At 36.9% G+C, this 25,331-nt stretch overlaps 1 protein-coding gene across 1 annotated transcript in view; it reads right to left on the reverse strand.

The window, feature by feature from the left end:
* The window catches only part of LOC110058914 (huntingtin-interacting protein 1-like), a 41,177-nt gene extending 16,365 nt beyond the window's left edge, over positions 1–24,812 (reverse strand). The window contains exons 1-24 of the mRNA XM_089280337.1: positions 24,608–24,812; positions 23,798–23,861; positions 23,136–23,278; positions 20,637–20,693; positions 20,078–20,161; positions 19,644–19,720; positions 17,924–17,985; positions 17,588–17,673; positions 15,154–15,208; positions 11,551–11,608; positions 8,702–8,777; positions 7,339–7,506; positions 6,665–6,723; positions 5,596–5,668; positions 5,116–5,157; positions 4,942–4,992; positions 4,074–4,125; positions 3,594–3,682; positions 2,994–3,041; positions 2,535–2,582; positions 2,022–2,078; positions 1,631–1,678; positions 952–1,068; positions 9–125 (exon numbers count right to left, since the gene is read on the reverse strand). Of these exons, the coding sequence (XP_089136463.1) occupies positions 9–125; positions 952–1,068; positions 1,631–1,678; positions 2,022–2,078; positions 2,535–2,582; positions 2,994–3,041; positions 3,594–3,682; positions 4,074–4,125; positions 4,942–4,992; positions 5,116–5,157; positions 5,596–5,668; positions 6,665–6,723; positions 7,339–7,506; positions 8,702–8,777; positions 11,551–11,608; positions 15,154–15,208; positions 17,588–17,673; positions 17,924–17,985; positions 19,644–19,720; positions 20,078–20,161; positions 20,637–20,693; positions 23,136–23,278; positions 23,798–23,861; positions 24,608–24,685 (1,809 nt within the window). The 5' untranslated portion in view covers positions 24,686–24,812. The remainder of the gene's footprint in view (positions 1–8; positions 126–951; positions 1,069–1,630; positions 1,679–2,021; positions 2,079–2,534; positions 2,583–2,993; positions 3,042–3,593; positions 3,683–4,073; positions 4,126–4,941; positions 4,993–5,115; positions 5,158–5,595; positions 5,669–6,664; positions 6,724–7,338; positions 7,507–8,701; positions 8,778–11,550; positions 11,609–15,153; positions 15,209–17,587; positions 17,674–17,923; positions 17,986–19,643; positions 19,721–20,077; positions 20,162–20,636; positions 20,694–23,135; positions 23,279–23,797; positions 23,862–24,607) is intronic.
* Positions 24,813–25,331: the final 519 nt, after the last annotated feature.

The raw sequence follows: 25,331 nt of genomic DNA on the forward strand, positions 1-25,331 counted from the left end.
TTACTGACCCTTTCGTCGTGTTCTTTTCGTTCTCTTTCTATAGTTTTCTCGGCTGTTCTTTTAGCTTCCTCTTGATCTGTTCTGCTCTTTTCGACATCTGTTAGATCACTGCTGAGTGCAACCATCTAAAAATCACACCAAAATGGTTTTAGACCTTAATTCTAAGATAAAATAACAAATATGAAAATCTAAGTTGCCTTATGCAAATGAACTGAAAAGCATTTTGTGCAATTAAATAATTTTATATACTAAAACGGCAGACAATCTTCCCCGTTGATTTTATCAACTGACGAAAATCCTACAATGTATTTTTAGTGTACACTTGAGAGCAAGAGATGATGATCAAAGGGCTCCATTCTTCCATGCTTCCAATGATAATTCTCGAAATCTATTTAATCTAATATAGATTTCAGAAAATTATCGAAGAGCTCTGAGAATCGGTTTCTTAGATCATTCTCTCTTGTTCGAGACACAAGCAGACATCTTTTACTAGCTATGCTCTAAACAAAACCGTTATATAGCTGGACCGGGTTGTTCAAAGCCCGAGTAAATTAACCTAGGATTAGCGAGAACTTTGATTTCAGTTTTGTGACTTTTCGGTGAGGTTTCTGTTTTTATTGGATGTCCATCAGTTTTAAGTTTTAAGAATCTCAAACTACAGAAAATTCTAAATGTCGCCCGGCAGGCAGCAGGTAAAGTAACTGGCACCCACTATCCCACAAACAGGTCTATTAATCAGAGGTTAGTTTGGGAGTAATTATTCTTGCCTAAATAAGTTTACACTAAAATCCAGCAACATAGAAATTCGTCTCGGGAAACCTCGAGGTTCTCAGGAAAACAAAACTGTTTTCCCGAGAAAAATTGATTCATTAAGTTTATGATGTTGGTCATTCTACCAGGACAAAGAAATCACCTACAACAGCAACAAAAAGTAGAAACAAAAATGAAAACCTTTTCTTCATGATCTTTTTTCATTTTTTCTATCTGTTCTTCAGCCACTTCCCTTGCTTCTTCCGCATCACCTTTTTCCTGTTTCAAGGCTTTGACCTCCACCATTAGAGATGAAATCTTCCGAGGATGGAAAATAAGAAATAACAATAGTTCTTACTATTGGCTAAACACCGCTACTGACCTGGTATATTGACAAGTTGGACATTAAGTCCCAGACAGATCATTGAGTTCATGACAAAATATGTGTCTACTGAGGGCCTCCCAGGGGCGGTGAGATAATGTTCCCTTCATCCCTCAAAAATGTCTCATTTTCTCCCTTGTTCCCCATTAATAAATTCCATTGTTCCCTAAACTTTTTTGCGAAAGTTCTCATTAATAATAGATATCCCTTGTTTCCTCTTATTAATACAAAAATAATCCCTTGTTCCCTAGAAAGAAATGATCACGTTCCTCTTTCCCTCAAAACGTTTAACCTACCGCACAAGTCAGTCAAGGATAGATATGAATGACGGACTGTTTTGGAAAATTATTGTCAATCATCTTTGTTGTTGATAGCTTTTCCACGCAGTCTTAGAGTACATGTAGTAATGATGATGTAAAGTATAAGGCGCACTGATTATTCTTGCCTCTTGCTTTCTGTCTACCGTGTCTTTTAAAATCGTTGACGTGGAATTTCTACCTTTTCATCACGCTCCTTTGTCAGTCTTTCGATCTCGTCTCCAGCTCTCTGAAGACAGAAGCAATGCGTTACAATCATTACAACAGTATAAATCTAAATAACATCGTATTCTAATTTCAAAAGCACGTTTAATAATTATACGCTAAGGAATCTAATTATTAAACGATAAAAAATGAAATTCCTCTGATGGTATTTTTGGAAACAAAATTAATCACATGTTACCTTTATTAATGAAACCGAGATAGACTATCACTACAGTATCAAAAGCCTTCTGTTACTTACAAGATAACTTTCACTAAAAATTAGGTCCTTGAGAGGGATTTCAACAACACTAAGTATGGCTCTGGAAAAAAGGGAGAAACAAGCCGTACAAAAGTCTGTTCCAGATTACCTTCCCGTCCTGCTCAGCCATTTCAGCTTTTTGAAACACTTGAAGAAGTTCTGTTGACTGCACAGAGGAAATACACTTAGATATGGTTATGGACCAAGCTTGTTTGGTCAAGAGGCAAGACATGGCTGGCCAATTTTTTTTTGCCTGTTTACAGACTGAGGCACAAATGAGGCCATAAATGCATATGCAAAAAAAAAAAAAAAGAAAGAAAGAAAGAAAGAAAGAAAAGAAAAGCAGTATTTGGTTAATCTTGCTCGTCAGGGTAGCTCGCTTTGTAACATAAGCAAAGAGTGACAACACCAATATATTATTTTTGACATTTTGTACCATTTTAATTCCACACAAACATTCTGTTCACTGGAATTCTTAAAATAAACTAGACTAGAAATAAAATTAACTAAACCAAACTAGTGTTACAGGAATTCAAGAAAATGAGTTTCTCTAACTTGTATTAAAGTCACCTATATCATTACAACACCTAACTACTGCTCGAATATGAAAAGCGTTTAGTACCTTATCATCCACTTCCTGTTGTAGTCTTTCATTTGCTTGACTCAATTCCTATATAAAAAAGACAGAAAAAAAATCAACCCAGAAAACCAGTTTACAATTTTCTGACCACCCTTTAATAGGTTGTAATAAATAGTGAAAGTAAAGGCCAAGATTAACTAACGGTTTCCGAGTTACCAAGCAAAAACACATGATTGTTACAAGTGTGCTTGTAAAGTGTGGAAATTAGTTCCCTGGAAAGAGTCCAGAAGCCACGCAAGATTATAAGTAATATTTTTTAGAACAAAACTACATGTAATTTGTTGCACAGAGAGAACACATATTGGGAAAAGATGAGAAGAAAAATCTGTCTTGCTGTGCAGAATATGAAATTGTAAACAAGACCAAGTCATTTTCTACTAATAAAAAATTTTCATCAGCTTAATACACCAGCCTGTACCTTGTCATCTCCCAACAACATACCTCCTTTTCCTTTTCAGATGCACCCAGTTTTTGCTTCACTTCAGCATTCTGGTCAAGAGAGAAAAAACATATGATGATGATAAGCTGAAGTCAAATACAAATTTACATCCCCAGACACTGGTCATTGTCAATTTTAATATAATATCAACATCACCAACAATAAATAAAAGTAATAATAAAAACAAACAATACAAAGTTTCAGTGGCACATCCCACGGACAGGCTCTTCATCCATTGTTTCCAGATCAAATTGGAATTTAAAAGAGTTGGTTTTTGAGGATGGAGGAAAACCGGAAAAGCAGGAGAATAACCCTCAGTCCAAGAAGAAAAATTCATGGTTATTAAAGTTCTTTGGCTTGTGGACAAAAAAAAAAATTTGCAAAACAAATTTCAAGAAACCACTTCACTTGCCTCCTAATAAACCTGGCCATTAATAATATTGTAAAACAGATTGCACTTTTGCAGCAAATTAAAAATTGATGTTTGCATGAAATAATTATGCAGTCACAGTATATAGATAGCAGACACAACTAGAATACTAATTTGGTGGAAGGACACCAATGACCCCATCATTTCTAGTATACTGTTACATCCAACCTACAGTTCTTAAAAGCTGTATGTGTTCTTCTCGCAGTTTCCCATACATTCCTTTAAGCTTGTTAAATTTCTCTTCAGCTGGGCCTTTCTGATCTGTAGTTAAAGTAATAACAAAAACATATAAAATTATTATTTACTGTCTTTCCTTTCACTTCTGGTAATAACAAGATTATGTCTAGAACAGAGAATCTATTGGCTCTGTCTTAGGGCAATTCTACTGGGTACCAATTTTTGCCAACTGATGAACAAACGCATAATCCAAATATACAAGGTGACCTATGATGACCACCAAGGGAAACATAACATATAAAATAATATAGATAAAAATTATCATAAATTAACTGCTGTTCCACACTTAGAGAACTTAGGGTTTGATTGGCCGCATCAAACAGAAAGAAAGCCAATAGAAAGAGGCCAATGGAATGTCAATAACTTTGTCCAGTGAAAATGGTGCCACATGTATCAGGGGGGATATCCACATTACCTTTCTTGTCATCCTCTTTACTCTCAAGGTCTTTCCTTAACAAAACATTCTCCTGAAACAATAAATGTATCTTATGATCAAAGTAAAAGCAAAATGTGCCATGGCAATTATTCTGTTAAACCAGTTTTCTTAAACCCTTTTGATGTAACTACAAATGAATCAGAACTTTGAAGGGAAAAATGGAACTGGTACATATGCAGGAGTGGAAAAGCTGTGTAAGCCAAATTCAAATTTGATTTTCACCTGCCGATTGGTTAAACAAACGACAGCTTTGCTTTGATTTCCTTGTGGGATGTGTTTACCTAATGGACAGTAAGCTGACTCTGGATCAAGTCCTCTGGGTTTGAGCCCTGGCTGAAGTCATTGCATTGTGTTCTTGGACAAGACACTTTACTGTCAAAGTACCCCTCTCCACCCAGGTGTATAAAGGAGTGCCAGCAGATTTAATTCCTCGGGGTAACTCTGTGATGCTTTAGCATCTCATTTGGGGGTGGGGGGCGGGGTGGGGGGGGGGGGGGGGAGTAGAAATACATATGCATTTAGTCCCTTCATGTCTACTTTACCCTCTTTACCTCCTTACTGTGATTGGTTTTCACAAGTTCAGTAATGTTGAATAAAAATGTAACAAAAATTGCAACAAATGTGATTGCAACAAGAATTAAGTTGAAAAAGGCCTATTAAAATAACAAATTATTACACCTCACCTACAGGCATCTGACGATAACTTTATGAAATTGTGTTTTTCCCCAACATAAATCTTATAGTGATTTCATCATAATCAGTTCTTGTAAGAATCCAAAAATTCTGGATACTTTTACTGACTGTTTCTACAGCAACTTTATAATATTTTAGAAAGATAATTCAGTACCTCACAGGCTTTTTCTGCAATCGTCTTGTACTCATTCAGTTCTTCTGTGAGCTAGTAAAAGAAATTAAACATACCTCACCTTAAAAAGCAGTTACATAAATTTTAATACCGGTACTGTATTTTCTAAAATACCCTGTAAAAATAAATTCAGTTTTGAATCATTACCAAACTTACCCTCCCTATTTCTGAACGTAGAGAGTCCTCAATAGCCTTTGCCTAGGAGTGCATAAAGCAGAATTACCTTTAATATTTCCAATTTGCTTTTGTGGGTTTAACAAAATACAGATCTAGTTAACTTTGCTTAATATCCTCACAGAGGAAAGGAATTGAAAGGAAAGGAAATGATAGCAAATTTATTAATCAGTGAGAGTAACAAATTAAATCAAATTTTGCCTGGTCTCAGCAAAGATTAATCAACAAAGAACCCAGAACCCACTGGCACATTACAATGATCCTAAATGCAGCAAACAAAACATTTCTAAAGAAAGCAGCCTCACACATGACTTTGAACCAAGCCAGAAAACAGATCTGAATTCAGTGACAAAATAATTTTGAACTGCATCAAACTTGTCTAAATGTAAGTATCTGAAACACTACTGATATAATTTCTAATGCTGTTCTACATTAAACCACTCCCAAACGAAAACCACTCACATCATTTTTTTGACGTTCTAAGGCCAGCTTTAGTTCAGCAATTTCCGCTCGCAGCTGATAGATTATTAGGTCCCTAGACAATGAAAGCCACAGTCAACATAATTTATTTATCGTGTAGAATTGAATTAGAAACAGTAGTTTTTATAAGTTTACTCTTAATTATTTTTACATGTACAATGTACTTACACTCGTAACTGAAATAATTAACAAATATTTGCCGCTTGTTAAATAAATACACAAAAAAACACCACACAACATTTGGCAGTAAATGGGACTAAGGTTGTTGGGTGCTCCCTGGGATAAATAGCGTGGAAGCAATACACCCTGCGGGGTGGCAGCAGCACACCCCACGAGTAATGGATGAGCCAACAAGTGTAGTGCATGCTACACCTGGTGATAGCCTGTAAACTAAAAGGGATGAGCCAATGAGAGTGGAACGTACCACACCCAGCTAGTCAGTAAGGCTAAGGTGGGGTCAGGGTCTTTGCTACATGCAAAGCTAACAAGCAAGTGTGCACCCAGACCTGTAGTCCAGCTTTATTGAATAAGCTAAGGGTGAGGTGGAAAAAAAGGCAGATTACAGTGAGCAAGGATACTGTAGTGTTGAACACATATCAACAAAGGTGCTGTATAAAATGCGTACATGCAAACGTGCATGATAAGGCATAAGTTGTAATAATCAGTTACACGATGTAACAGCACATTCTTTTTTTGAGGTTTGTGAAAGCAACCACAACCATGGATAAAAGTATGATAAGAAATAACTTTGTATCAATTACAGCAAGCGATTACCGCATTCTAAATTCTTCGCATGGCTTGCAAGTTAAGCAGTTCATTGTCTAACACAACAATAATTATTATTAAAGCAGTTCTCTACAACAGTAAGACATTGTCTCTTGGGTGATAGAGTTCAGGTGTTTACAACCACTAAAGGTAACCCACTGACTGAGCTGCCATAATTACATGACTAAAATATTGCATGCACATCAAGTTGTTAACTCTATTTTACGAGCAAAATTGCCATTTATACTAGAAGAACTCAAATACAATGAATGCTGGAAATACAAACCTGTTATCAGGTATAGGTTCATCTGTAGAGTTGATCCCTAAAATGTCGGCCTCTGGAGTCTATAAAACAATTTACAACATAATAAAACTATGATGCATAATATGTGTGACTATTTCTTTATCTATTTCTTTTCCTGAGATAAGCAATACTGGTGTGTAATAAGCCTGCATGGAGACGTCTACTGCTTCATTTATTTCTCACAGAAAAGTGTCTTCTGTAAAGTGCCATCACTAATTGTGTTCCAGTACCATGCTGTTTAGTCAAGGCATGGTGGCCTCATGGTTAGTGCACTTGCCTCCATATCCAGTGGTCTGGGTTCGAGCTCTGGGCATGGGGACAATGCGTTGTGTTCTTGGGCAAGGCAATTTACTCTGAATCACCATGTCTTGCTCCACCCAGGTGTTTAGATGGACACTGGTGAGTTTAATGCTGGGATGTAACCCTGAGATGGACTTAGCATCCCATCCAGGGAGGTTTAGAAATATTCCTAGTCACCTCATGCTACTGAAACCTGATGCGCCACTTGGTTCAAACATGTACGTAGACTTTACCGTGGTTTCTTGACAATTTATAAGCACTGTCAAAGTCAACTTTGACTGGCTACAAACACAACATTCTCGACATTCATTGACGGCTGAGTTGTAAACTAAGCTAGACATTGTACACTGTTGTACCTGAGGAGTTGTTTGAAGCAATGGTTCTGTTAGGGGAACAGTAAGTGGCTCCATCAAGCTCTGACGCTTAAAGTCTTCAGTTGGTGCTAGCTTACGCAAAGGACCCTCATCACTTGTAGATCTTAACAAAGCTGGCTTGGGCTCAGATAATGTGAAGGATGGAGGATTCTGTGTTAGCAGCAATTATAGTTTTATTAGCAATCATTCAAAAAGTAAGAAATCAATGAAATATGTATTAAGTGATGCCATTCTCAAACCCTACAGATATTTATAGAAATTGATGTTGTTTCTCTAGACCCTGTGAGGTATTATGTCCAATTCGATGCCCTAGAGTACAAATAGCATGGAAAAGAAGCACAGATATCTCACTGTGTTTGTACTCTGTGAAACCAGTTCAAGAGGTTATCCATAAAGTCCTCTTTTCCTTCTGACAACATGAAAGCAACCAAAAAGGTTCAAAGTCAAGGTTTACAAAAAGAAATGGTTGCCAGATAATGATAATATAGTCGAACCTCCTGAAAGCGACCACCCAAAATGTCTAGCCTAGGAGGTCGCTTACGAGAGGTGGTCACTTATGAGAGCTTAGACCATATTGGGTCAAAATTTTGCCTCATTAGCATATGGTAACTGCAGAGGCTCACCCCATGTTTTATAAGTTTTATTCGTGAGGAAAGTGAATTTCGACAAAAAATACGGTACTTATCAATGAAAAATTTGTGTCGCTTGTACTACCCAGGAATATGATAATGTTACAACACCTTATTATCCAATTTACATTCTATTATCTGTCAAGTGGTCACTTGCAAGAGGTTAAAAATAAAAGAAAATTTCAAACTTTTGGTTCTAAAAGTGGTCACGGCCACTTACGAGAGGTGGTTGCTTACAAGAGGTTCCAAATATAGTGATTTGGCTTGGAAATGCGGGGTATTTTGGAAAACTGATCACTGAGGAGAGGTGGTCGCTTATGAGAGGTGGTTACCACCAGAGGTTTGACTGTTTATAAGACATAAAGTTTGTAATAGACCTTTCCTGCATTCAAACAATGGCGACGAGTTGAGGTCAGGGTGGACAAAAATACAGCGAATGTGTGAAAATGTCCACCTCAACCTCGCTCTGGAGCTACTGTTCGAATGCGCTGAAGTGGAATGCGGAAAAGGTCTATTGTAAGACTTTATGTTAAGAGTCATAAAAAATACTGCAATACTATGCAATATAATGTCTACATGCCTGGTAATATGATATGCTATATGTATCAATGGGGTTCAAATGTATCTCCACAAGACTGAATATCATCCAAAATGTAAATCTCAAAGCAACCTTCCTTCCCCGGAAAAATCAGAGCACTTAATATACTGCTCCATACCTGGGGTAGAACAGGTACATGGACTAAAGCTTTTACATAAGCCATGTTTCCAGCATCAAAAAAGAACTTCTTTAGTCTGGAAGTAAAAAATACAACAAAAACATGAACTTGCAACACAGTTCTAATAATATATCGAGAACAGTAAAATAAGTTAAACTTAATACAGAGATGGAAGCAACAACTGGTGCAAGGTACAGATCCACTTAAAAGAAGACAAAAGTATCATTGACAGTTTTAATTTGAAGATGAATCACAGGCTAAATTTTGTGTTGAAGCCTGGCACTTTTTCATTCCATTTCATTTTTGTTTGGTCACCAATGCTTTATATAAAGAAACTTATGGGAAAGCATAACAAAGAGACGTGTGCATATATATACGTATGGACATACATGTATACGCAAAATACACACACACATAAATTGCATATGCATAGTTAAATTGCCACAGCATACTTTTAATTATCTTCCAAACAAAGATTTACACGTTTGACAACATAGACAAATCATTGGATTTGTGAGGGAGGTGCGGTGGCCTCATGGTTAGTGTGCTCGTCTCCAGATCGAGCGGTCCGGGTTCGAGCCCTGGCCGGGGACATTGTGTTGTGTTCTTGGGCAAGACACTTTACTCTCACAGTGCCTCTCTCCACCCAGGTGTATAAATGGGTACCGGCGAACTTAATGCTGGGGGTAACCCTGCAATGGACTAGCATCCCATCCAGGGGGGAGTAGAAATTCTCCTAGTCGCTTCATGCTACAGAAACCGGGATAAGCTCCGGCCTGATGGGCCACTTAGCTCGCATGCAGACTTTACCTTACCTTTTTACTTTGGAAATGTTCGGAAGTGTTATCTCTAGTATGTTATTTTCTACAATCACTTTGAATTTCATTTTTGCAATTTCCTTCCGTTATTAGTTTACACTCTAAAGTCTGAATATCATAAAGGTCATGCTCTCATCTTCATATTAACAATAATCGTTTGATGTTGTCCTTCAGTAGCATTTTGAATGAATTGGTAAAAGTTCAATTGAGGCCTCACACTACTGTAAAATGATATTAAAATCTTTTAAAAAATCCAAGCTTTTGACTATCTACGGCATCATCAGGGCTAAGAAAAAATATTCCGCGTAAGGCTTATATACAGATGTAAAGTAAAAACATGTGAAAAGCGAAAGAATGTGGGGGTAAAATGCATGAGATAAATAAGATACAAATATAAATAAAAACAAATGATATGATCTAATGAGTAAGTGTCAAAGTACAAAGAGTCTCTAGATATGTTGAATTATTAGAATAAAAGGTCCATGAATTCACTGCATTCCTCTCGTGAGTTGAGGGCAGGTTTGTAGTTCCGTATGTAAAACGCTTCGAACAGTCGTAGATTTGCGGGGTCGTTTTCTAGTACAATGGTCTTGATTTCGATGCCTTTGTGGACTTTGTTTTGGCACTTTAAAATGTGTTTCTTCATGGAGGAGTTGTCATTGTTCAGGTGTTCTCTTACACGATCGTGGATAAAGCCTGTAGTGCTCCCGATGAAGTATTGGTTGCAGTTGTTACACGTGATTTGGTAAACAGTGTTGCATAATAAGCATAATTTGGTGCTGGAGATAGGGCAGTTGGTCCTCATGCATGTCCGTTCCGTCTTGTTCTGAGAGAGAGCTCGTCTGAGGGTGTATGACTTATGCGCGACCCGTACTGGTATACCCTCTTTTCAGAAAATGTTGGTGATCCTGTAGTTGAGACATTCGGAGAGATATGGGATCTTTAGGTACGACCATTCTGTGTTGAGAGGTCACGGGTCTTTCCGATGGTTCTGGGAGAGCTTAGTTGTTCTAGTTCTGGGAGTGCATCCTATTCATGGACAGACTGGAAACCATCGCCCTCTCTTCACACTTATCTATAAGCCCCTACAGGAGATACGTTGACGACATTTACCTCCAGACAACTGGCAAGGAAATGGCAGACCAATTCCACTATACAATGAACAATCTGCACCCCAAATTAAAGTTTGAAATTGAGAAACCAGAAATAACACCAAATGGCCTCTCACTATCACTACTTGATTTCAATGTCACCATCTCCAAAGACGGCAAAAGCTCCTTTGAATTTTACAAAAAAATAGCAAAGAAACCACTCTTTGTTCACCACCAATCAGCAATACCGGAAAAGTCAAAGATCAACTTTGTTCGTAATGAACGGAAACATATCGACGATAAATGCTCTACAAAAACGACAGCCACAAAGCATCAAAACATGTTTGACGATGTCCTCCATCTTAACAGGTATCCTGAAAGCACTATAGACAAAACTAAGCACTCCCAGAACCATTCTAATAATTACTTTAACATATCTAGAGACTCTTTGTACTTTGACACTCGCTCATTAGATCATATCATTCGTTTTTATTCATATTTGTATCTTATTTATCTCATGCATTTTACCCCCCCACATTCTTTCGCTTTTCACACATTTTTACTTTACATCTGTATATAAGCCTTACGTGGAATATTTTTTCTTATCCCTGATGATGCCGTAGATTGGTGAAAGCTTGGATGTTCTAAAAGATTTTAATATCGTTTTACAGTAGTGTAAGGCCTCAATTGAACTTTTACCAATTCATTCATATTAACAGTTTACAATTTGAGATAAATTGGCAAGCTCTCTGTAAATCATAATGCTAAATAAAATAACTGCACAAGTACATCCCTGGAACAAAAAAAAACTGCAGAATAAGTTATTGTACATTATGTAAGTGAGGTACGTTATTGGTATGTGAGAAAATCAAATTGTGGGAATTTGGAGATAAAATATTCCGTTAAAAAATTACAAAAACGTTGCAAAAGTTTTACATACTCAGCAAAGTGGGAATAAAACCTCTCTCTGTGTCCGTTCAGTGTGTCTGCTGGCAAACCTAAATACATAATGATCACCAATAGTCATAACAGTTGTTCTAAATAATTAAGATTTCTATGACAGTAGGCTAGGTTACATGTAAGTCTAACTTTGTATTTCTTGTTACTAGACAATAAAAAGCACTGTTCTTCATCAGCACGGGTTCAAGCTGACATCCGATATGAAATGAATTGGATTATTTACTACTCCCATGGTTGGGGATATCATTAACCTTCAGCAGGCATGGATTCTACACGGATAAAAAAATTAATGGTGATCGATTTCCAAAACAACATGTGCCAAAGGTGAAGGCTTCTAAAGGGGAACAGGCCCATGCTTCCCTAGGAAATGTTTTGGATCTTGCCTCAACCTGTCTGGTTATCTAGTGGGTAACCAGGTACTCTCTGGTTGACAATTTTAAATCTCTCAGGCTACCAATTGGAAAGTAATTTTCAGGAATAAAGGTAGTGAGTGGAGAGAAAAGAGCAAGAGGAAAAATTCAACCACAAAAACATCAATGCCTTACATAAAAGGTAACACTAATTTAAATTAAAGGGCCACTAGCCCTAAAAATTTTTTTTGCTCATATAAATTTCCTTTTTCTCCTGATCACCACTGCGAAAAATTATCGTTGTAACTATTTTTGTTAATTTTCTATGAATTTTTTAAGTTTGTAAATTTGCCCTTTTTCATGTTCACGACCGAAGAATAGCGGAGAATGGGACGAGTTGGCTTTTGACATCACTTCGGAAATAACAATGTTTTGTTTCTGAGAAGAATGTATGCAAACATGCAATAGTGTGTGTCAAAATCGTTGCAGAATGCAAGGAAGATATGTTGTTGGAGGCTGTAGCAATACAGGATGCGTGGAATAGAGTATTCCTCTTCATTCAATACCTCTATCTTGATGAAACTCTACCAGAAACGAGAAAAAGACCAAGGTAGTGGGCTGATCTGTGCGAAGCTAAAGCTGGGGAGCCATTGAGGATTTCTTCGATATTGGGTTCGCCGCTATTGTAAAAACCTAGAGATTTTCATGGCCTGTATATTCTTCTCTATCTGTAGTGGAAAGCTTGAAATTGTCAAGGTACCGCATAAGACATGAATTTGGGACAAGCCGGAAGCCATCTGACTATTTCGAGCGCAAATGATCCTCCGAGTCCCAGATGAAACTATAGGTGACGAAATTACACGGTAAATTAAACGCATCATGTTTTGAAATAGAGACTTGTCTAAATGAATAGTAAACTAAACCTACGTTCTACAACGATGCAGAGAAGATTGTAGGCTCAATTTCCGCCGCTTTCTCGAGTCCGGTGCACGTTCCTCCCTGAGAAGAGACGGCTGGACGCGTGAGCGGCAAAGCATGTCTGTGACGTAAATTCATAATTTAATTCTTGCGGCACTTCAGGTGGCCGGAAATGTCATTTGATGACAATCATAGGCAGGCCCACATGACGCCTATGGCTCATAAAATTTGTGGCGTTTTTGCCACTTTTTCTTTTAATTTTGGCCCTCCAACCTGTTTTATTTCACATTATCGTTGCGGAAGGGCATTGCATACTGGTTCTATAGAAGAGTATTTTTTTTTTAAAAAAAAGTAGAGCAGAGCTAATAGAGCTGTTTGACTATGGTGTAGCAACTGTCATGTCAAAGGTCACTCCATGGTATGTTGTATGGTGTGCATGGTGTTGACACCATGTTTATGTTTTGCTGGTTAACGTTCGGTTTGCTTTGGCTCATTTAAAAATTTAATTTTGTCTGGCTTTGCCAGAGACTGGTGTCGCTTCCCTTCAAGAAGACTACTGTACACATAAAGTTGACGAGTGTTTAGTTTCTTGAGATCGATGTGTGCATTTATCCCTCTCTTTGTTGACTTTGTTCGTTATCTGACATTCTGGCACCACATGATTCAAATATAGATTCTAACGCATAAGTCTGTTGACTATTTTGCGTGTTGTATATGCCAATATGGTTTAGATCAGGCAAGATTTCATCAGTTGACGGTATTTGGTTAAATGTCCCACCAATGCAATCGCACTTCATATCGCACAACTTCTTTACTACTGCGAGAAAGCTAATTTATGCAGCCTGCTCAATTCAGGCAGGCAGATTTCTTATTGGTTGAAATTAACAAAGCCAAGTCTATGAATCCAGCTGTGAGTTTCCCGAACAGCGGCTGGTAATCAAGCCTAAGAAGATTGTTGAGGTTTTGAACTGGTGAACTAGCTATGTATTTGTGGATTTTAATAAAAACACACGCATGCCGGGGGTCGCCTGTAATCTGGCCGTGTTTCTCAATGGCCATTCCGAATACAGAATTGTTTTGTTCTTTGAGCTTCGTCTTTGAGGAACGAAATACATCTAGATTACAAAATTAGAGTGGATCAAGCATTTATGCTGAAAGAAGAATGCACTTGTCAGTCAACCAAAATGCAAACTAATAAGTTGAGGACTCCCAGGTTATTAGCGTGCGTAAAATGGACATTTCATTCAAAATAACAGTGAAGTAGAAATGTATATATTTAACTGACAGTATACTGAACATCTTTTCAAGATCTTGTCAAAGGATTTTCCATGATTTCACTAGTACGGAATATGCAAATTTGCGTTGCTTGTGTTCGTACACAGTAATTGAATATGCATATACTACGGTCGGTTGACAAGTTACCTCACCTTCGAATATTGTTTGCCGATATCTCTGCTTATCTCTTATGTTAAAACTATTTTCAATCATTGATCTGGAGAAGTAGGCAGGAGTGGAGTACGACTGCATCGCATTTTAACTTGTATTTCGGGGGAAATTAATATTTGACACGCTGAAATTTGCATGTTACGTAAAGTCAAATTACCAACTCTTTGTGTTCATTGACATCTTTATAACTCTTTAAGAGCTGTAAGCTAACTCTTCCGTCATTGTTTGTACCTTTATAACCCAAATGGACTGGCAAATTGTCGATCCCGGCCTAAATATCATTATACAATGCGGCGATCTCAACTGGCGACCCACACTTCGAAATGGAAAAAATATGTACTTCGCATCCGTCCAAATCATAGCTAGACTCCGAATTGTAATGCTAGATGATACAGTTTTTTCACTTAAAGTTCTTGTCCAGCTTTGATAAAATACAATTCACAAATAACCTGAAAACGTTTTGACTACCCTCAAAGTTCAGTCAAAGTCTCTTGAGTGTTTTAGCCCAGTTCCCGAAGTGATGTCACTAGTAGCCTGACCCAGATCCCACTTTGCGCAGTCATGAACATAGAAATTACATGTTTAAATGCCTGTAGAAATGCAAGGATTCTATCAAGATAATTTTTTCGCTGATGTAATCAGGGAAACTAGTAGATTTTAATAAAGGAAAAAATTTTGGGGGGGTTAGTGGCACTTTAAAGTATTAAATTAAGAACCATAGACACAGAATGCTTGCAAGGTCTATTTAGCTCATTTTGTAGCCTTTTTCACACAGAGCAAGGTAACTGATGCTGTAAAATAACATCTGTACATACATGTACATGTAGTGAACAAGTTACCAACAGTTAAAATGAACCTCCTCTACTTACTTGCATGTAATTTATACATTAAGTCCACCACAAGGTCATAAAGGCCGCTGCATTCCTGAAGTTAGCACACAGGAGAAGAAAAGGCTTTATTTTTCTGGTCATCATAATGTAATAAGGCTCAAGAATTTTTTCAATATTTCTCCACTGATGGATCATCCTACTTTAATGAATCTCTTCTTCAGTTAATTCTACAATTGTGGCTTCAAACAAAAACAGAATCACTGGTGGACCGGTGAACATGATGATCATACATTGTACTTTAGGGAATAAAGGGTGTCTCTAATAAATAATGTGGTTGCTATGGCAACCATTACGTGTTCATGAATGATTGGCCATTTGCTGGATACTAAATTAATATTATACACTCAAAAGAGAGCTTTCATTGATTCATCAAAGCGCTGAAAAAATGCTGGAAACTATTGGGAGCCACTTTAATTAGAGTTACACAACTCACATTTGTCTACATGAAAAATGATTGCCATATGATATATTATTTTACTGCCTAATATATTTTTCAAGAAGAAACTATATTACTGTATGAACTATCCTTAATTATATAATAACCCAAGTTATTCTCCCATTTTGATTGGTTCTCACCTATGATCTATTAGAGGACAGACGCGCGATTGACATCATCATTACAAAGTTGTTTCTTCTGTGTTTTAAAATGGCGGAAAGTTTTGAGAATTTAGATAATATTTTACGTGACTGTGCAAAAGATAAGGTACAAAAAAAGTCTTGTCGAGGCATTCAACAGATACGAGAAGCAGGAAGAAGAAAGAAAAAGCCTTTTTTTTTTTTAAGAAAATGACTCAGAAAAAACACTTGAGCAGTATCAGTCGGCAGTGGAGCGAGGCTAACCCAAGCACAAAATTGGTCTTGGTAAGCCGACAGCCATTGCTGCTTACCTTGCATTTAACAAACCAAAGAAACAAAATGTTTATGAGATTAATTTATTTAAAAAATTCAACTTTTATCAGTCTCAAAATAACAATGTTGTCGAAACACTGATTGATGTCAGGAATGACACATCAAAACATCACTTCTTAAAATCAGTTAAAATAAACACATAACCTTAGTTTCCGATGCGAATGTTCCAGTCCGTTTCAGGACACAGCAGCGAGCAAAGTATAGCTCACTACAGCTCACGGCTAACTGCGTCGCAGCTAAAAGGTATCTCCGACACTATTTCAAACTGATTTGAGAATCACCAACTACAGAGGACACAAATTTCCACCGTCATTAACGCTCTTTTCATTCAAAACTCGAATCGAATGGCCTCCAGACTGACCGCAACCACAAGTTTTCCGAATGTATTTTTCAACTCCTGAACCTTTCCGGTTCACAGGGCTGCTCTGATGACAAAAACTGACTTGACTTTTCCTGCATTTTCTTTAAGATTTGTAGATTTCGCAGTTCAATTCTGCTTTCGCTGTAAGCTTTCATTCCACGAGAAGTAACGTGCGAGTCAAATTTGACAGTGGTGTGATTTTCCTGGACCAATCACAATTCTTTGCTACGCATAGCAGCCAATGAGATTGCTTCATTTTGTATAGACAATAGATTATGTCAAATGGCTTTTTTCGTGTTTGCCAAAGTGGGCAAAGGCCAGCTTTCGAGTTATGTTGAAAGATTTTGAAATAAAAAAGCTTTGTCTGTAGTACTTTGTTTCATTATTATATAAAACAAACAGATTCCATGTTGCCATGTGTCCATTCAGTAATAGATCACAGAAGACGTCAAAATGTGGTAAGAACATCAGTGACACACTCGGCTAACACCTTGTGTGACACTTTTTTGTTCTTACCACATTTTGACGTCATCTGTGATCTATTACTGAATGGACACATGGCAACATGGAATCTATTTGTTAAGTTCATAATGGCATAGATGTTATGTACAATACAGACAGTACATGCATTGCATCTTAAACTTGATGTTAAAAACCTTATTGTTTCACCTCTCAACTCAAATACATTTTCCGATTGGAGGAGGACATGTTGCGTGTCTTGGGTCAAAACTCACTAACTCCCTAACAACAACTTGAAATTTTGACTCGCACGTGATCAGGTTGTGCTCCTTGAAACCACAGCAAATGTGTGAGCCAGCGGGCATCAAGGAAATGATTGCTTCACAGTTTTTTTCTATTTTTGAGTATAAGGGAGGTATAAGGGAGGTATAACAAAACGCTTCATAACTAGTCCCTAGGGAAACAGTGAGTTTTGTTTCCTCTCGACTTTAATGTTCCCCTCGGGAGGTCAAGAAAAGTTTCGTTTTGTCTTGTTTCTGAATCAAAATACACGTACGTAGGAAATGTAATTATTAATTAAATAACGACTTATTTAAAAATTGCCTTCATTTTTTGTAAACTAGTGAATTTAAATAATTTATTTGGAAAATTATTGAAGAAATCCCTCATTTACTTAATAGTTACCTGGATTATGACAGGGAATGGACAAATCCTACACTGCACAGCCTGGAGTTGGGAATTTGCACGGAATCTGTCTAGTGTGCTGAAGACTAACAAGGATGTTATCAGTGAGACATAAGATAACCAACAATGAGGCACTACTAACAATAGTATTTATTGCTACTTTTATAGGGATAATTTCACTGTTCTGCACTTGTGCAAGGTTTGGCATAAGCATAAAGTATCTTATAATTATCTTTCTTACTATGTCACTTAACTAGCTGTTCCATGATCATAGACTTAACTAAATGAAGACTCCTAATAAAATTAATTTTATAATAAAATTAAAAGTAAACTCACTTCTTTTCTCAAGATCTACTAATGTATCCAAGTAATCAAAGATATCCACTGACAATTCAAAACTAGAATAACAAAAATATCAAGTAAGTTATATATTACAACTGCCTTTCAAAATGGAGGTTGTGTGCCTGTACCACTATTGGCAGGCAGCTGACAAATGGAGACAGCTCCCATGGCTGGTAAAATCCATGAGACCCCCACAAGGGGAAAACAGGCACCAGTCACACTGATAGAACAGTTGAGGGGGAAAGGGGCAGGGGAGGGGGAGGGGCAGCCTATGGAAAGAGCCCTGACACTCAAGAAAACACCCATTAACACCAAAACACTACTAACAGCACTTTGGTTCTAAAAGAAAACATGAAATCATTGTGCATGTGCATATCTGAATGCCACTGAACACAATGGAAGACTGGTGTGCCTTGTTGTTAACACTGCTAAATTGTATTTTTTTTTTTTTAACTTAATGTACATGTACATGTACTCCATATACACAAATTAACTGTTTCCACAATAATTCTCACAATCATAAGAAATGATTTGTGCATTTCTTCTAGTAATGTTACTCTGTGTAAATGCCCTTTTAAACAATGCAAGGCTGTGGTCTACAAACATTTTGAGGAGCCCAAAGGTTCCTAACCATGAAATCCTGGGTGCCCTGCACTTAAGCATAATATGAAAAAGTGAGTTTTTCCAGTAGCCCAAGGCCAAAAGTTAGTCACCTGTGGCACCCGGGCACTTCTAGAGCACAGCCCTGCACTGGAGGGAGTACTTTATAAGGTCACTTATTAGCAATAAGCTCCTATGAAAAGTCACTTTGGTGCAAATATTCCAATGAAAGTATCAAGCATAAATAAATGATTTCCAGCAACCAAGTCTTGATGGGTTACCCTGTAAACCACAAGACAGTAAGCCTTCTTGATTCACTTAAGGTGGCTGAACACAGTTTTTGATAACTGTGTTTCATGCACCTTTTTCTCTAAAACCCTTGATCCCTCGGTCATCAAAAATGGCAGCAAGCAAGTTAACACAAACTTTAGTTTTTTGATGGTTAAGCTTATGTACGTGCCATTGCCATGGCAACATGAATAAATATAAACAGGCCTTTGAAATTTGTTTTGTTTATTTGCAGAAAATCTAGTCATTAGGTTTTCTTTATAATTTGCATGCAACAAGCTTGTAACGATTCTCACAAGTTAACACCATTTTGCTAATAACTTAACAGAGAGATCTTTAATTATCCCTTGTTGAAGGTTCCCTAGAATATCTACAATTTCCTTTGTTAAAGTTCAAGTATTTTCAATACTCCAGTTACTTATTTCCTAAAGTATTTTCATGCCAAATTTTGTGAAATTCTAATGAGCGGTTTTCGAGAAATAGGCATATTTCCGAGAGTGCAATTTTTCATTCAATCGCAATTTTTTGACTTACTACACATGCGCTGCATTTAACTGGGTTCTTTCAGTAAGAAAGAAAAAGCTGAGAATTGCTGGGTTTTTTGCATCATTACCTTTTCTAACATATCTTTGTAGTGAAAGACTAAAGCCATCAATACACCGCGTTCAATTATAGAGAAAAATAGCACAGATGCTGCGGGTGTTGAGTAAATAAAACAATCTCTCTATTGACGGCATGTTTGTTTTTTGCAATTCTTGTGCACGCGCTGAATTGCATCAGCAAAACCGCGTGCAAAAACTGTGTTCGGCCACCTTAATAAACTTACTAATCATTAACATCGGTTCCAGAATAGACGAGTGGTCCACCATCACTGTTGTGGAGCGTGCCAGGAACCGAGTCATTCTAAACAGGAAAAATTAAATTACAAAAAAGTTTATCAAATTTTCATATTTGATTAACTTAAAGCATAATTATCATTAGATCAAAATTTCTAGCATGTATTACTTTCTAATCAAACATGAACAACCATCATTTAGTAAAAAATCACTTACAATTGAGAAGTGACTAAAATCATAAAAAAAAAAACAAACAAACAAATTTAACTGAATAAAAACGGAAGTCTGTAAAGGAGCAACTATCAGCCAACAAACATTAGACAATTTTTTTTTTGGGGGGGGGGGGGGGAAGAAGTGATCTGGTTGGGAATCATCACAAAAATAAAATTATCAAAAGACCTTACGTTTGAAGAAATATTGCTACCTTCTGATGGAAGTCCAGCTTTGCTATCAGTACAGCAAGGTAAGTATGAATTAACCAGCCATATCCTCCCTTGGTTGAATGTTTCTGCATGGAAAATATATAATTATTTTAATTACCAAACTATAACTTAACTTTGTTAATAACATCAAAAGAAACCCTACCTCTTGATTCATATAACTGTACAGAGTATACATGTACATGTAAGTACATGTGGTTTTATGGATTGATCTGGAAGTGTTACCATTAAAAATGAAGGCTGCTAAATACTCCCGATTTCTTTTAATTTCAACTGCTATTTACAAATTATTCAAAATTTGTCAAATCTACTCTCTGACACTTTCCAGAGTTTACACTTGGAGGACAAGCTAAACTTTTGAACGCACTTCTTAAACAACTATGCCTAAAAATGCTTGTTCATATAATAATGTTGTGGTTCTAGTATTACAATAGACCAGAACAAAAGAAAATAAAAGACTGGACTGGCCAAGGTTAAAATCAAACCAAAAAATTTACATTGTACATATGAATATGATTACATTATAAGCTTGTCTCAATTTACCCAGAATTCTTTCATATCCTTTAACATCTGTTTATATTTAAGAGATTCCTTCAGAGCCTGTTAAAAGAAACAAAAATAGTTCTTTGTCGTTACTAGGTTGCAGCACAGGAAACTATAACCCTCTCACGGCCCTTCCTGTTGCTAGTGAGATGGCCAATTTATGATGGAAACTATATAAACTCTTCCCTTTGAAAAGAACCCATGCTCTTTCCCCTTGCAGTTGGTGAAAATACTACCTACTTATTAACTGAGAGTGAGGTCTACACAGGAAAATCTCAAACTGAGACCTTGCTGTGTAAGTATTGACCGAGCAATAGCAAGGTCAATACAGCAAGGCCAAAGTTTGAGATTTTCCTGTAAAGACTGAACCATTGAGGTTAATAAGTTGTTTATTATATTGCTTTTTGCTTTGTTTTTGCAGGCCTGCTTTTGGCACATGGGCATTATGGCAACCCTCCAAGTTAACTTTTTTCCGTAGTGGCCATTTGACCACTGACTGTTCAGGTTTGGTCGCCAGTGCAAAATTTTAGTCGCCAAAATATATGCATAAATTAATAATTAATTAATAATAAATAATAATCTTATTATTATCTAACTGTATTATTAACAACATTTTCCTTGAACCACCAAGTAAATTGAAGTCCCATTCAGTGAAAGAACTACCTAATGTTGATTCAAATATGCTTTTATTGGAATGATTGATGATCAAATGAAATAGTTTCTGATCACAATGAAAAAGTACTATATTATTGCAACAGTGTTGTGAGTTGATCACAATAAGATAGCCTCATTTGCAGCTGAATGGCGGAAAGTTTTCCAATGTTTATTAAGGCGGCATCAAATTCTTGCTGAGACCATAAAGTGAACACTATTTTTACCTTATCGCTTATGATCTTTTTTAAATGTTCAACCTCGTTTCCTGCTTGAATAACCAAACGATATAAAACTTCATCTGAAAATTAAAGACTGTATTGAAATGGACAGAAAAGTTCACGCTCAAATTGTTTGTCGTTTTGAATGTGATATGCGAACCGTGGAACGCGAATACTCAACGCGAAAATACTTTCACAAGTTTTAGGGTAATCACTAAGACGGATATTTTTTATTGATGAAATCTTTGACAATTTAAAAATAAACCCAGGTTCGTGCACACAAGTGAAATTTATTTACAACTGCACGCCGCTTTTCATCACAGTTTTTTTTTTATTTATAGAATCCCCCGTGCTTGTGTTATCAAGTTTGCTGTAAAGTCAAGTATTTTCGTAACCACTGAAACAAAATGCATTTCTCAAATACATCTGGATGTTTCTCAAATATATTGTGGATCCTGTCACCGTCAAGCTTTCCAAGCTTTTGAAATTCCTCTTCTTTTCGATGGCAAATGACCGGATTGTGTGCGTTGTCTCATGCTTCCAGGTAAAATTTTCACGTGCCAAAGTTCAGTCAAGTGGAACGAATTTCGTCGCGTCCCAAGCTCAACTGAATGCAATTCCTTGATCTTTGTTTACCGTGTAACATTTCATTTTATTCAGTCTCCATGTTGGTTAAAATCCCACAACAACTAACTTTGCAAAGTGAATTCTTAATGCTCAGAAAGTTTTTCTTTTTGCTCCGGATGATAGTCCGCTCAAGTTCCTGACGCATAAGTCACGTTAATTTTAGTCACCAAGCTGGCAACTTGTGTTCTAATTTAGTCGCCAGCTCCAAAATTCTAGTCGCCATGGTGATTAAAATGGTCGCAACTTGGAGGGTTGTATGGGGGAGAAATGCTATAGAATTAGCCAATCAGAGCATGAGTTACATCGGCTTCAAACACAAGCCATCTGATAATGCAATATTTATAAGTATTACTTCAATATAATTATTTTTTCTGACACGTAGTTCTGCTGTTGCAGTCTGGAAGGTTGTAGAGGGCACACATGAGAGAATGTTAACTCTGTGAAAGGTGAATTGATCAACATGACATGAGCATGAGACAAAGAAAAAAACTCTGAGTCTCTGACAGGAATCGAACCCATGACCTCCTGAACAGCAGGCAGGTGCTCTATCCACTGAGCTACAAGAACTCATGGAGAGCTTTATTGATTCTGGGACTCAGATTTTTTCTTTGTCCCCTGTTTGAGTCCTGTTGATCAACTCACCTTTCACATTTCATTACGAAGCTTAAAATTTGTGAACCATCTTTATTAACATATCGATGTAAACTTTCTCTGAAGCCCTTTTCAAGGCAATTACACCACATTAATTACACCATACAGCAATGAAATATATAACTTACAATGACTATACAGTAAATTCAATTCCTTATCAGGGTTTTTCATTCTCCTTTTTAAAAGACTGAACATTGAATAAGCATGTCCTAAGATGATCGATATAAAACCTAAACATGAATATAAATAAAGGCAGTGATATCAGATTTCTTATTACACTGAATACGCTACTGACAGCAACATGCACACATAACCTTAAGGTGGCCTGACGATGTCCTGTAGTACTTACATTTGGGTGTCCTTCTCTTAACAGTTTGTGGATAACCAGCATGGCCTTCCAACACATAATGACTTGTGATGGAAGGGGCATGTGCCCTAAGGAGTTCCAGAAAATGGAGGCTCCTTTCTCTTGCCATGTTCCAATAATTGCACTTGGACAAAGTCAAAGATTTATATGTGATAAATTTGACACAAATTTGTGTTGGTCTGTACATGAGCTGGCCACAAAATTATCTACAATATTATTATGATAAACAGTTGTAAACAATCATTGGTCACAACTGTTTACAATCCCCACGAGCACGAGTGTCTTTAAATGAACACCTCATCTTGTCCCAATCTCTTCTCATCCCTCACCCCATACTTTTTCTGCCCCACAACAAGTTTATTTCAAGGAAATATTTATAACTTGGCTATGAGTAGTCTGCATTTATATGCTTAACACAGTGATTTTCTAAATTTGGGCCACTTTTTAATGCTCCACACATACATTCTTAATCTTATTGCTAAAAACAAGAATACAGGAGGGAAAGAACAAACAAAAAGATAAATAGAGAAACTCAAATAATGATTATCTATATTAAAAAGAAAAGTCACATGATATTATCTGCCTTAGCTAGTTTCTCTGTTGGACTATCTTGATAAAATTATCATAAGTACGTAAAAGGATATTTCTAATGTGCTTCTCTTTCACAGCAGATTCAACATTGTTGACAGCTTTTGCTATGGCTTCTTGCTGTATTCAATGCAAACAATAAGGAACACATTAACAAGTTGTTCTGTATTTTTTAAAACAATATGGAAATACTCAAGCCATTAGGCTACCACTGGCTGTCTTTTAATTTGGCAATTATGTGGGAAGCACACATTTTCAAATGGCAGTAATTACATTACTGTTTAAGAGAGGGCTGTATGATGTATCTGGTGATGAAATGTTGTTAAAATGTGCATCTCCTGTATCTGCTTTAATGTGAGCTAATTGATTTATTATTTAAAATAAGCTCCCCCACCTGAAAAGCCAAATAGCCAAAGATTAATTATTTAATAATAACAGGTTTCACTAATAGTATGTGTCAAGTCCATGTCAAACTCAATCATGTGACAACAGTGTTTACTATACTTGTATATTGATCTTAGGGGAAAACATGAATGAAAATTCACACATTTTTTAACCATCAGCAACGTATGACTACAAATCTGCAACCCTCCGCAGCGTCAACTAAAAATAACTGTATGAGCATGCACTTCGTCATGAAATTGAAATATGCTGTGTATACAACATGCATCGACATTGCTTCCAAGCCGCATTTTGTCACTGGTTAGGTTGAATCACATGAATAAGAAATCCTAAAATCAGTTTTTAAAGAACAAAACAGTAAAAATGTAAGATGGAATAAAACTGTCGCAAAATCATAATGAATCACGCTTGAATCACGACAAAGTAAACAACCAATATATTATGACATGCTGAACCAAATATACCTGGTCTTTCTCGAGTTTCTCTCTTTCTTGAGTTAAGCTTGGTTTCCTTGTGAGACTGAGTGCTGGGGCGCTCATCATTTATCCACATATCATGTCAGATAAACATTCATTAACGAGCGTTTTAGCCACGTTTTACAGGAATGAAGACTCTTCGTCTGGATATTCGAGAACTCAACCAGGCCGCCAATTTTCTTTACAACGGTCACGGCACTGGAAACTATCTTATCATAATAGCTCGTTACCAGGATCTTCAACCGTGAGGATCTTTCAAAAACAATATTTTTTTGTGAACCTCTTTGGGTAGGAGCAGACATTTTAGCTTACTAGTTAGACGCTCGCCTTGGCATGCTGATCAAGAATATTGCTGATTCCACTTTGAGTGCTTTTAGTTCTACGAGAGGATTTTTTTGCAGTCCCTCGTTTGTGACACCTGAAAATGAAGCTGAATGAGGTTCTAAGCAGGAAAACGAGGTTTGCAGGGAAGCGAGGCACGATAAGGCAACCATTTTGATTGTGTCTCGAAGACCTTACAGACCTGCTGAAGCAGTATAAAATGCAGACATGTTCAAGACGACCAGAAAGCGAGAACTTGGCACTTTTTCTTTTTACTGGAGATTTTCTTCTGATTTTGCGCTAAAAACAAAGTAAGTAATGTTGGAATACTGTGAAGACTATCCTCATAAAAAGTCTAGTTTCATTCCCAGTCATTTTAAACAGAAGAAAA

Source organism: Orbicella faveolata, unplaced genomic scaffold (genome assembly GCF_042242905.1).
Source record: "Orbicella faveolata isolate gen_17 unplaced genomic scaffold, um_ofav_v1 contig_47, whole genome shotgun sequence".
NCBI lineage: Eukaryota > Metazoa > Cnidaria > Anthozoa > Scleractinia > Merulinidae > Orbicella > Orbicella faveolata.